Genomic DNA, 13,565 nt, shown 5'->3' with positions numbered 1-13,565 from the left:
TGATCTTTCATTGAATTAGGGACCTGACTCACAGAGATTTGTTACAAAAGCCAAACAATATTGTTGGTCATGCTGTGTAATAAAAAAAGTAAATTAGCAGTAAAGTAAAAGCAATACTTTGTTTGCATTATTTTTAATGCTTTGAAGAGCCGTTTTCATAACCATATTCAATTCCACAAATTCATGTTTGTAATAAAAGCCTATTATTATAAAAAAAAAAAAAAAAAACAACAACAAACAACAAAAAAAACATCGGTACCGGATCGGATCGAACCGGCGAGACTATAAAAAAAAATCGTCTTGAAAGCCAAAAAATGTGGATCGGGACATCCCTACAACCAGTTATTAGATTTAGGGGGTAATCACTTTTTTCCAAACAGGGCCATGTAGGTTTGGATATTTTTTCTCCCATAATAATAAAAAGTTTCATTTCAAAACCGCATGTTGTGTTCAGCTGTATTGTCATTGACTAATTACATTTGTTTGATAACATGAAACATTTAAGTGTGACAAACATGCAAAAAAAAAAATAAAAAATCAGGACACGAGCAAAACACTTTCACACCACTGGATATGTGCCGTGCGATTAACTGGTGACCAGTCCATGGTGTACCCCACCTCTCACCCCAAGTCAGCTGGGATAGGCTCCAGCTCCCGTGACCTTTGTAAGAATGAGTGGCATAGATGATGAATGGATAAAAATAATATTATTATTACATGCATCTTCTGTGGGAAAAAACATTTTTAAAGAAAATATTTTATTTTTTAAATTATTATTATATTATCATTTAAAAATTACATTCCCCCCCTACCCCCCCCGAAAAAAAATGCCATTTGCCGGGACAGTGAATGCCGAACCATAAATATGAGGAGATCCACTGTAATCTCACAAAATAGGGATTAGTGTAAAAATACTTTGTTAATAGAAATAATAATAAGGATTAATTCATTAGATGCATCTTCTGCGGGAAAAAAAGTGCTTTTTTTTGGGAAGACAAGTTTTTTCTAATAAAAAAAATTGCAAATTGGCAAGTCTGTGAATGCTGAACCGTGAATATGCGGGGATCCACTGTAATGTCACAGAATAGGGATCAGTGTAAAATGAATTCATTAATATTAATGAATTAATTAGATGCATTTTTTGTGGAAAAACGTTTACAAAAAAATTTTAACACTTTTTTTTAATTAAACAAAAAACAGTAAATATTTTTTTGTTTTCGCACCCAAAAATCTGCAAATTTGTGGGTCCATGAATGCTGAATTGCTGCATCCACTATACTATTTTTTTATTTTCAGTGTGTCCCTATAACTGGGAAACAGGCGTGTGAACAAGTACTGACCCGAATTTGGCAGCGATGTCATAAACCTGCTTCTCGTGCTGGAGGACCTTCTCCCGATCTCCCTCAAACAGCAGGGTGGCCACGCACAAGCGGTTCTGGTCAAAGCCTTTGAACTGAGGATTTAAGAGGCGGGTTCATTTCTCATGGGAAACACTTGTAAGGGCGCCGCTAACACAGTGCACTTCCACTCTTTGGTTTACCTTGGTGATGTACAGTTTCTTCAGGCCATCCAGAAAGGAGGTGAAAAGTGACGACACCTGAGGCTTGAGGGCATGACCTGTGAACACACCAGTTAAGAGTTAGCCGTGAAGATTTGGTTTCACACGCTAGTCACACGCTTACGCTCGCACCTTCCAGGAATTAGTGAGGGCAAGCGAGTCAAGAGTTATTTGGGCTCTTAAACAAAAGGAGGAAAAATAAATGGCAACATTTGAATGCGTTTACAACGGGCCGGTGGCTGCTGGCGACGGCGGCAATAAATCAGAGCCTTTCTGAAGGGAAGTGGGGCTGATGTGGCGATATCCGTCTTCCTCATGCACACTTTTTTTGATTTATTCCTGATCGGACGCACCAAAAGTGCCTGTGGACAAGCAGGAATGAGGGGCTGGGGCCAACGGGACGGCTATCAATCAACAGCGGGGGAAGTCACGGGTGATGTCACGGAGACTTAACAGTTCATTTATTTCTCCCCGTGTATGCTCCAGTCTCTTCATCACCTTAGTGTCCTATTTGTGTCCACTTCTAGGTTTGACTGCATGCCTTTACCTTGTCACCAGCAGCACACTGTTCATTTAATAACTTCACACTGCGTATTATTTTACTCTTAATTCTCCCTTTTGCATATAAAACCTCAGTGACTGTGACAACAGTCTCATTTTCAATCGACACTACGAAAATTGCACATGAAGTCCCAATCTGAGAAGGACCATCAATTGTTCATACTCAACAGCCGACATGATTAAAAGTACGAAAGAAGCCACTAATAAGCCGGAGAACGTATCATGGAGCCATGAGTTTTAGTTATTAGTGAAAAACCTGGTCGCTTCATCTTCCTTCTTTAATACTCAGAACTGCCTTCTTGGTGAAAAGCGGAAATCTAGGCGAGATAATGAGATCCCTGGAGGCTCAGGGGAGTTTTACTGAGATCTCTGGTGATGCCAGATGCATTTGGTGAGACCTTAAGGAGCAGTGTTGTAAAACTTCAATGGAACTACTACTTCATTTAGGCCACAGCAATTTTTCATCTCATTTCAGCTCTTTGGCTGTGCGGCCAACATGCTAGTGAAATAAAAATAAAGCCTACGTTAGTCATGGATGACAGCAAATGAAATAAATATTACAATTAGGTAGCTGAAGGAACAAAAAACAAAAAGAGTAGAAATGAACAAAACTTACCAAATTTAAATTGCTCATTATCCATAAGTCGAATAGATGCAGGAGCACATCTCTATATAAAAAAAAAAGAAAAAAAAAGAAAACATAAAAACAATGATAAAAATTTAAATCAATGTAAAGTCAACTTTTCTATGGTTATTATGATGTTGAAGTTGTATTTAAAAAGAATAAGAAATCAGTTGGACCTAACAACCTAACAATTCAATGAACCATCATTTCTATTCCGAAAATAAACATTGCGGTCTTTATGTTTTTATGAATTATCAATCACATAATATTAAATATTAAAAGGGGCCGTATGCAGCGGGTCCTCCGGCTACCTAGAGGGCGCCAGCAGTCGAACGTACCGCAAGCATTACATTCTGCCTCTTCCTGCTTTGAGCACGTAATCTACGCCGAGGTAACACACGCACACTCACTGGTTATGTCTTTTGTTAACTACTGACAGCAATTTGGCAAAGTTTAGCTACTAACATCAGCTATCACTGAATGTGTAGCCTGTCATAACAACAATACAAATGTAAATTGTTGGGTGCTTCTCTGAGACTGCTTTTGTGTGTGTGTCTATGCGCCGAGGACATGTACATGTGTATGAGAAAGGCGTGAGTGACAGCCATGAATGCCAAATTATTTTATTCGGGCCCAACAAAAATTTGCGACAAATTTTATGCAAGTTTAATTTGAAGTTATGAAAAATACAGATTTTTTTGTACAATCTGTTCTTTTAAAGCGTGAATGGTAACATATGCTAGCCAGTTTTTATATGTTTTTATATTTTTTGATTGAAAAAAATATCATCATTAATACAATATAATAAATATAGTACAGTACAGTATAGTAATACTGTATAATCTAGTGTAGTAGAGTGTAGTAATATAAAATAATATAATATAATATATTGTATAGGTGCACACTAATGAATGATAAGATGATCCGCCGAGATTTTTAAGTTACAGATATATAAGTTTCACTTTCGCTTTGCCTTTCGCATCTATCGTGTTCAAGGACCGCTGAACAAAGTGCAAAATTGCGAGCCTTGACGAAAAAGCATTATCAGTGAAGCATGAAGACAGAAAAACACGTAAAAATTGTGGGCCGATACATGTATGCTGTACATTTTACCTGTATTATCAGGTATTTACAAATGATTACCGACTCTTAAAATTTTAATTCTTTTTTTTTTTTTTTTAAACCAAATATCCGCAAATGTGTGGGAATCCACTTTAATTCTGTTACATTATTTTCATCATGGTCCTAATAGTCCTTTGAATGTTTTTAAGTAACTGAATGGATTATGAAACCATTTTTTGTGGGTAAATCCCAAGTAATGTGATGAAGCAAAATGGGTACACCCTCTATTTTCTATACACAGGTAGAAAAGGGCATTGTCTTGTTTTATAGTTACCTGTTTGGCAACTTCTCGAAGACAAGCGACTCCCTGCTCAAAGTTAGGGAACACCACTGAGCCATACTTCTGATACTCCGCCATGGGCCGAATCTTCATTGTGACCTCTGTGACCACACCCAGTGTTCCTGTGGAAAATCACAGTGAGACATTAGGAGAGGAAGGGAAAAAATAAGTACGTTAACGCCAGTCATTTATATGATTTCAGTGCTCCTCAGAGTTGTGTTTTTAAAGGGTTCTGGTAAATGTCCCGAGGGTCCTTCTGGTGACCCTTTGGCTCACATTTCACCAAGGGGATCTGGTTTTCTACTGAGGGGGGGCAGCTAAGATTTATCAGCATGGAGCATGAGGAAATAAAGCAAAGCTGTATCAAAGGCAGACAGGCCCTGAGCAGCAGCACATGTACGGATACATCTCAACCTCTGACCGACCTTATGGCCTCCAGAACTCTTCATTAGGTCCCGCTGCGAGACAAGGAGCCCCGGTGCGTGTTTGAAAACATCAGGGCAGGAAATACAGATAATAGTTTCAAAAACAGATGCACCGTGAGACCAATCAGCATATCAGAACTGGAATTACAAAGTCTTTTTCCTGGACGGTAGCAAGCAGCTCACAACATCAATATGTATTATATATTATATATATACACAAAATGGAACCTCGGTTTTTAACTAAATTTATTGGTAAAAATATGTTTCGGTTATTTTATGGCCAAACTGTGTGTGCCCAAAGAAAGAATTCAGGCGTTGGTCACTCGAGTCTCTGTGAAGAACAAATCGTGGCGCTTTCAGTGTTGAGACACTACAGACCACAGTTGTCAAATGCAGGGCCCAAGGGCCGTATTCGGCCCGCCATATCATTTTTGTGTCCCGTGAAAGCCTGGAAATAATGCGCGTCAAAAAGGCACTTATTTTATTTTGTTTTATATTATTTTAAAGAAATACTTGTATATATGTTTAAATGTTATTACTTTCTGTTGCTTTTTAAATATTATATACTATTATATTATGTTATTTTTAATATGATTGTAAAAAGTTATTTGTTTATATTAATGTTTGTTTTAATTTACATATATGTATATTATATTATATCAAGTAAAAAATAATACAAAAATAAAATATTGTTTTACATCAAAAAGAAAAGGTGTCAAATCTAATTTAAAATGTTTATTTATTAATAAATAATTAATATAATAATTTATTAATAATATCATTATTATTATTATTACAATTATACAATAGTTGTATAGTCAAATTTGCACTTAGCACCTTGACTTCTTTCAATGTAAGTTTGTTGGTGAAAATTATAATAATGTGTTATAATAATAATAATAATAATAATATCATGAAGCGATTATGCATGAATAATAATTGATTTGATTTTAATTGATTTTAATAATGATTATAATTCACACTTACAGGTGGCCCTCTGAGGGCAACCATAAATGCAATGTTAAACTGCAATTATTCTCTATAAAACTTATTCTCTGTTCATATTTTCGCATTAATTGGATTTTCATTACTCGTAATGGGAAAATGTATTCGGTTTTCGTATGTTTTGATATTTGTCGGGCGAATGAATGCCAAAAACCAACGTTCTAATGCATATCTGTATACACGAAGGTGTATTAGTGTTAGCAAATAAATAAATAAATTCAGAAAATTGTAAATTGAGACCGAACAGCGACTCCCTGATGTGAGCGGCTTCAAAATGGTGTTTTGCTACTTAGAGCAAACTCCATTGTGCAGACACTTTACACACATCAAGCTCAAGTCAATCTCATCTAAATCCTCTCAGTGTGTATTCTGCCAACAGCAGTTATTTTGGGCAAATGTTCAGTTGCTACTAGCAACTGTTGCCATCACAGTTCAACTGCATACTGTCACCAAACAAACAACAAAAAAAAGATCACAGTAGTATGAATGTGTTTCTTATTCCTACTTTGGCGTGAGGACTGTTTTTAGTAGTAAAACTCTCCTTCTGTGGAACCACTCCAGTTGTAATTGGGGCTCTCTTAGTAATGCAAAAGACAGTTTCTCTATTTTATCACTGATAATAGACTCAGCAGCTGATCACATGCTGTGTCTTTTAGAACATATGGGTCTCTTGTTAGAAGGCTTCGTTGGCGTGTAATGAAGCCTCAAATGTGACACTGCATGGCACAGGCTGCTCCCCAGTGGCCCAGCGGAAAGCATGCAGACAAATTACAAAAGACCCTCAAGACCCTCCCACCTGAAAGTTAAAGGGAGGAGCTTTTGATACTGCGGGAAGGGGGAGAGAGAGTGAAAGATGGAGGAGGTGCTTTGAGTGCAGCCGAAACAGTTTTTACTGTTTATTGCCAGGCTTTTCTGCTCTTACTATACTCAAGTTTGACAAAAATCATGTCTGGACTACGTAGTAATTGACCCTTGAGAAGCCCACCAGAATAATTAGACATTCATAATTAAAGGGTCAGGGGTAGCAAGACCCAGTGAATAGGATGCATCTTTAAAAAGGATGCATTTTAGTCAAATGGCAGTGGATAATTAAGAGTTTTTGATGAAATACAACACCATCAGTGTTGGTTTAGATTTAGGTTCACCTAATAATAATTTGGATTTAAAAAGTGCCTTCCAAGTGACCCAATAAAACTAGTATAGGTACATAGTAGCACAGTATAGATCAGGGGTATCCAAAGTGTGGCCCGTGGCTGTTTTTTTTTTTGGCCTGCAGCACACTCTGAGAAAAAAAACAACAGCAGCAAAAATTGAAAATCAGTAGTAATTTTACAAGAAAAAAGTCAAAATATTAAAAGAAAAAAGTTGTAATGTAACGAGAAAAAGATGTAATTTGACGGAAATAATGTGTTGTGATGCTGTGGGCGCGTCTTGGTTGACACGACTCTGCAGCATCACGTGGACATAGGGGGTGGTGCCTCTGGATTGGCAGACCGGTGTGGTGGTCCCCCTTTTTAAGAAGGGGGACCATAGGGTGTGTTCCAATTATCGTGGGATCGCACTTCTCAGCCTTCCTGGTAAGGTTTATTCAGGGGTTCTGGAGAGGTGGATCCGCCGGATAGCTGAATCTCGGATTTAGGAGGAGCAGTGTGGTCGTGGAACTGTGGACCAGCTCTACACTCTCAGCAGGGTCCTTGAGGGTGCATGGGAGTTTGCCCAACCAGTCTACATGTGTTTTGTGGACTTGGAGAAGGCATTCAACCGTGTTCCTTGAGGAATTCTTTGGGAGTACTCCAGGAATATGGGGTACCGGAACACCTAATTGCCGGAACACCTTATCCTGCCCCAAGTGGACGAGTTTAAGTACCTCGGGGTCTTGTTCACGAGTGAGAGAAGGATGGAACGCGAGATCGGCAGGCAGATTGGTGCGGTGTTTGCAGTGATGCAGAATCTGCATCAGTCTGTTGTGGTGAAAAGGGAGCTAAGCCGAAAGGCAAAGCTCTAAATTTACCAGTCGATCTACGTTCCTGCCCTCACCTATGGTCATCAGCTTTGGGTAGTGACCGAAAGGACAAGATCGCGGGTACGAGCGGCCGAAATGAGTTTTCTCCCTAGGGTGGCTGGGCGCTCCCTTAGGGATAAGGTGAGAAGCACTGTCATCCGGGAGTAGCTCGGAGTAGAACCGCTACTCCTCTGCACTGAGAGGAGCCAGATAAGGTGGCTCGGGCATCTGGTCAGGATGCCTCCCAGACGCCTCCCTGGGGAGGTGTTCACGGCACGGCCAACCGGTAGGAGGCCTCTGGGAAGACCCAGGACACATTGGAGAGACTATATCTCTCAGCTGGCCTGGGAATGCCTCGGGATCTACCGGGAGGAGCTGGACGAAGTAGCTGGGGAGAGGGAAGTCTGGGTTTCCCTGCTTAGGCTGCTGCCCCTGTGACCCGACCTTGGATAAGCGAAGAAAATGGATGGATGGATGAATGTTGTAATATTATGAGGAAGCATAACATCATTTTAGTGGCATAAAATAATTACATAAATATGAATAAATAATGTATAACTAGGAATGAAAGACATTTTTTGTAATATTATGAAAACCAAACAGAAAAAATTTAATAAATCAGGTTGCAGTAAAAGTTATTAATATTATGGGGAAAACGAGAAAAAAAGGAAAAAGAGGAAAGGTGAAATAGTTGGAAAAATAATAATTAAAAAAAAACAGCTGACACAAAAAAAAGCTGTAATTTCACAAAAATAAAGGCAAAATACTAAATACAAAAAGGTCATACTCTCACGAGAAAAAAGTAAGTTTTACAAGAATAAACTTGTAATATTATGAGGAAAAATAACATCATTTCAGTTGCATAGAGTTTAAATATTAAAGAATTTTTTTTTTATACAAGTCGTATAAAAAAATTAGGCGGGGGAAAAAGTTATACTATTATAATAATAATATATTTTATTTATAGAGTGCTTTTCAAAAACTCAAAAACGCTTTACATGGTAAAAGCCAACAAATACAAGTGTACAAAATAGCAAAATAACAGTAAAAAGTGAAAACCAAAAAGCAGAGTTCAAAACAAAACAACAAAACAAGAGTTAAAAGTGCACACAAAAGACAAGATTAAGAGATTGCAATGTGATGTATTACTAAATATGTACGTTTTAAAGAGTTATCTGTTAAAAGCAGTGCAGAACAAGTGTGTTTTTAAGTTAGTCTTGAAAGTGGTAAGGTCAGCACTGTCACAGATGTGTGGCAGAAGTGTGTTCCAAAGGGGGGAGGGGCAACAGAGAAGGCTCTGTCCCCCCCAGGTACAGTGCTTGATCCTAGGGACAGGAGATTTGTGTCTGAGGATTGGAGGGTATGGGAAGGGGTGTAGGGGTCGAGCAAGACTTTAAAGTAAGAGGGGGCCTGGTTGTGGAGTGCTTTATGGAATAAAGTCAAAATCTTATGGGAATGAAGTAATAATATTACGAAGATTATTTTAAGACACTTTTTTAAACTACAAAAAATTGGGGAAAAAAAAGCAAAGAACAAAGTTAATGATAGGCTTTTTCACTTATATGACAAAGATGAGATGCAGTTCTTTCTTGAAATATATGTAACTTCTTGCCATATCGTGACAAAATATCAAAGTGGCCCTTACATCATTTTTCACCATGTGGCCCTCGCTGGAAAAAGTTTGGACACCCCTGCTATACTGTAGATAGTGTAAATAGCGGTGAACAAGCTCTATCACATGCAGGACAAATGCTAACTACTGACTCCTCCCCCTTTGGTTGATGTGTGAGCATGAGAACTGTCCTCATGTTGCCGTGTTATCATACAGACATGACCCCGCAAAGCCGCACACATGCACAAACCCCCTGATACAAAAACATGCTCAGACCTTCCGATCCCATGATGAAGTGGTGAACGTCCGGCCCCGTGGACATGCGAGGGCCCTGGCAGCTCTTCTCAATCACACCGCATGGAGTCACCATCTTAATGTGTACCACCTACGACACAACGGTAGAGGCAAACAGAAAGCAATTTGTTGTGTTTAGACAGAAATACACACAAATTAGAACCAAAAACCCCACACAGGGTGGGAGAGCTGGCCCTTGTGCTTTCCAGACAGAAGGCCACGCACCAGGTCCTCAATGTTTCCATAGATGTTCTTCTTCATGCCCGATGCTCTGGTTGCTACCCAGCCCCCCACAGAGCTGAACTCCATGGAGTCCGGCTCATGGCCTGTGCAGTAGCCGCTTTCATTAAGCTGCCAAACACAGAAAAAAAAAAGTGCAGTTAAACACTGAACATTTTTTAATAAAATATGAACGCGACCAGTCCAGGGTGTACCCCGCCTGTCGCCCGATCAGCTGGGATAGGCTCCTGCATGCCCCCGCGACACTAATGAGGACAAGCGACATGGAAAATGGAAAATGGGTGGATGGATGAACAATCATCATTTCAGTGCTGCTGCCTTTGTTATTGTGCATCGCCGAGACTCAAGTTGTATGCTTTGCAATCTATTGAAATACTTCAATTATGTACAGTCAAACCTCAGTTTGCGTACAATAATACACGTAAGAAATTAGTTCGTTGGCCCTGTACTGTAAACTAGTTGAGGGACCAAACACAGGAGGTTAAATGTTGCTGACTAATAGTCCGTGCATTTTTATTTTTTTTTTAATTGAGTGCGGCTGCTGAGTAACACACCACGGGGCAAAAGAAAGTTGCGAGTGGCAGCAATTTGATAAAGGTGAGAAACACTATTGAATTTCGTCTGGCCAGGATGTACAGTAAGTCTGCATCAACAATAAGTTTCATCCATTTCTCATAGCACTATATATTTATTTATTTACTGGTATTAATGTCTCTTCTGTTGTTTTTGCTTAATTTATTGGTATTTATGTTTCTGATGTTCTTATTCATTTTCCTGTGTTTTTCTTTCTTCTTTGGGAGAATGAACAGAACAAGAATTTCATTGCATAGCAGAACTACCCGTTTTACTGTGCATATGACAATAAAACTCTTGAATCTTGAATAATGTTTTTGCATGTAAAACTAGAATTATCCTCTATAAAATGTAGTTTTTGTCAATATTTTGGGGTGTCTAGAATGGATGAATTGAATTTACATTATTTTCTTTGGGAAAACTTGCTTCATTGTCTCAGTTTTCGTTGAACCGAGGAAAACTAAAGTTCCACTTTTTTTTTAACTATATATTTCATAATATATCATTACTAAATATGATTATAATTATTACTATATATATATATATAGCATGATTTTTATTATTATTATTATTATTGTATTTTGTGCAGGATTGTGTTCCAAAGCTGAAGGGAATACAAATTTTTCATGTAATTTTTTGTCTTTTGTTAAATGTGTATGTAAATATAAACACATGTAGACCACAACTCATAGAAATCTACACTTTATTGGAGCAACAACACGCATAGCCCACAGACTCCTCTCACTAGAGATTATTAGCGCATCGTACAAATATACTACTATTAATTATATATTACTATACAAGTAATGAATACAATATAATAATTATTACAGGACATGTTTTTTTACTTACTGTATGTCACATATTCTAAAATGTTAATCATTGTTATTATGTATTAGAGAAATCACATAGTTCTGCTGCCTTGTAGTTAAATATGGTTGCTTGCCTGGTTACGTCATGTGCTAACGTTCATATCTAACAATCGCCACATGGGGGCCTCCAGACAAATGTGAATGGATTCCTGGCTTTTAAAAGCTGACATGTTGTAATAGCAACACAGTCACGTCGAAATGCAGAGGCGGGCTAACTCATGCGATTAAAAGCCAACATCTGCTGTTTTAGGAATTAGCTCTCCTGTCTTGTAAAGAGCACTCCAAGTGATTGAGCAAGACAGCATCATCCTGCATAACCGCAGTCAGCACACTGACCTGCCGCTCCAAATCCTGGCCAATGATTCCAGCTTCCACGTGGGTAGTCAGATTTTTCTCGTCAATCCACAGGATGCGGTTCTGCATGAAAACAAACATTTTGTATGAATCCTTTTACATTCACGCTGCTAATAGTAAAGTACTGCAGGTTTGGTGCTGCCACACCCTTCCTTGCATGTGCCAGATAAATGTGCTCAGCGAGGCCGCAGGAAGGCCACAACAGTCAGCTCCCCAAGGTTAAACTCAATTTAATATCTAATTTCAAATATATGCCTCTTATTTGGACCGCTAAGCACTGGGCCTCGCCTTACCTGCAGGGGGTCAACGCGCCTTCCTGTGCCATCAATTACACTGCAGAGGTAATAAAGTTTATGTTGCTGCTATGCTGCTGTTTTCACACGATGGAGTCACCTCACCTCTGTCCTCTGTGCAACAACTGCTGGTGGGTCAGCGGCCTATTTATCATCCTCACTCACTTCAAAAGGACAAGACTGTACTGGATATTTTTGCTGCTGGCATAGTAGCCTTTTTATATATATATTTTTTTAGTAAAAACCTGCAGAAACATTTAGTGATATCATGCTAAGTGTTAGTACTCTAACATAGTATACTAGCATATTAGCATTACGAGCATGCTAACATTAGCATAGTAGCATTTATAGCCATTTTCATTAGTATTAACATTGGCAGACACTTAGCGCTATCATGCCAGGTTTTGCATGCTAACATTAGCATTGCCAACATGTTAACATTAGCATAGTATCATTTTTTGATATTTTCATAAGTCTTAACATACGCAGACACTTGCTAGGTGTTGCATGATAACATCATCACAGTAGTTTTCATAAGCAGAAACTTACATAAACGTGCTATTATGCTACATATCATTGATACATTCATTTTGCATAGTTTCCATGAGCCAGCTAACATTGCACGTCATTGGAGGTACCTATTTTGACGATAAAGCCCTAAAAAAAAAAATGCCAACAGTGTTCCATTTACATAACTGACCTGTATATTAACCAAGCTGCAGCGATATTGTTATTGTAGCAGCTAACACAAAAAACTATATTTAACTGGCGGAGTAACACAACGCCTCTCTATTCTCAGCGTCAGTCCCAATGCCTCAAGCTACCGCAACGGGACAGACGAAAGAGTGGATACTACTGGCTCTCAATTTTGCTACGAAGACTCAACAAGATGCTTGTTTGCTGTCAGCATTTTTTACCTGACGACTGAAGCACAAGTCTTGTGCTGGAAGACACAGCCATCCCAATGAGAGCGGACATTGTAAGTCTCGTCGCTGTTTCTATGCTGCTGTTGTTGACGGAAGTAGTATTAGCTCCAAAGGGCTATGTCAAACCAATGCGCCTCAGAAAGAAGTTTCGGTAATGTTTTTAATCATCAAAATACGGCAAGATACTGTAAGTATTACATTTCATCATCAATGTACCTCTTATTTCATGATCCCAGCATGAATACAAAACAATAAAACATTGTTAAGTTTTTTTTAGGGTTTTATAGTCTAAATAGTTGCCTCCCATGGCGTGCAATGTTAGCTGGCTCATGCTAACTCATTTTGTCTTTTTAGAGTGCACAGAAAAGGCAAAGAAATATGTGTTCATGTTTCACATAATGATAGTGGATGATGGGCAAAATTCCAAAAAAGTGCAGTTTTACTTTAAGCATTCACACGCAATGTCTACTGACATTGCATCATCGACAGTCATGGAAAAAATGATGAGACCACCCTTGTGTCTTCAGTTTATTGATCCATTGTAATGCCTGGTACAACTAAAGGTACATTTGTTTGGACAAATATAATGATCATAACAAATATATATCATAAGAGTTGAATTTAAGAGCTGATATCTTGAAACTTCCATGGTTTTCTTGGTAATAACCAAAATCACTTACATTCTTACATGACTAGCTATAGCAAATGTAACTCTTATGAGCTATTTTTATTGTCATTGTTATATTTGTCCAAACAAAGGCGCCTTTAGTTGTATCAGGCATTCAAATGAACAAAAAATTGGAGAAACAAGGGTGGTCTCATC

At 38.4% G+C, this 13,565-nt stretch overlaps 1 protein-coding gene across 1 annotated transcript in view; it reads right to left on the bottom strand.

Moving 5' to 3' along the window:
• The window catches only part of agps (alkylglycerone phosphate synthase), a 45,746-nt gene that overhangs the window by 22,885 nt on the left and 9,296 nt on the right, over positions 1 to 13,565 (bottom strand). Inside the window, exons 8-14 of the mRNA XM_054787313.1 lie at positions 11,506 to 11,586; positions 9,710 to 9,835; positions 9,467 to 9,575; positions 4,141 to 4,268; positions 2,736 to 2,787; positions 1,541 to 1,617; positions 1,341 to 1,453 (exon numbers count right to left, since the gene is read on the bottom strand). Of these exons, the coding sequence (XP_054643288.1) occupies positions 1,341 to 1,453; positions 1,541 to 1,617; positions 2,736 to 2,787; positions 4,141 to 4,268; positions 9,467 to 9,575; positions 9,710 to 9,835; positions 11,506 to 11,586 (686 nt within the window). The remainder of the gene's footprint in view (positions 1 to 1,340; positions 1,454 to 1,540; positions 1,618 to 2,735; positions 2,788 to 4,140; positions 4,269 to 9,466; positions 9,576 to 9,709; positions 9,836 to 11,505; positions 11,587 to 13,565) is intronic.

Source organism: Dunckerocampus dactyliophorus, chromosome 9 (genome assembly GCF_027744805.1).
Source record: "Dunckerocampus dactyliophorus isolate RoL2022-P2 chromosome 9, RoL_Ddac_1.1, whole genome shotgun sequence".
NCBI classification, from domain to species: Eukaryota; Metazoa; Chordata; class Actinopteri; order Syngnathiformes; family Syngnathidae; genus Dunckerocampus; species Dunckerocampus dactyliophorus.
This window is presented reverse-complemented; position numbering and strand designations above follow the sequence as displayed.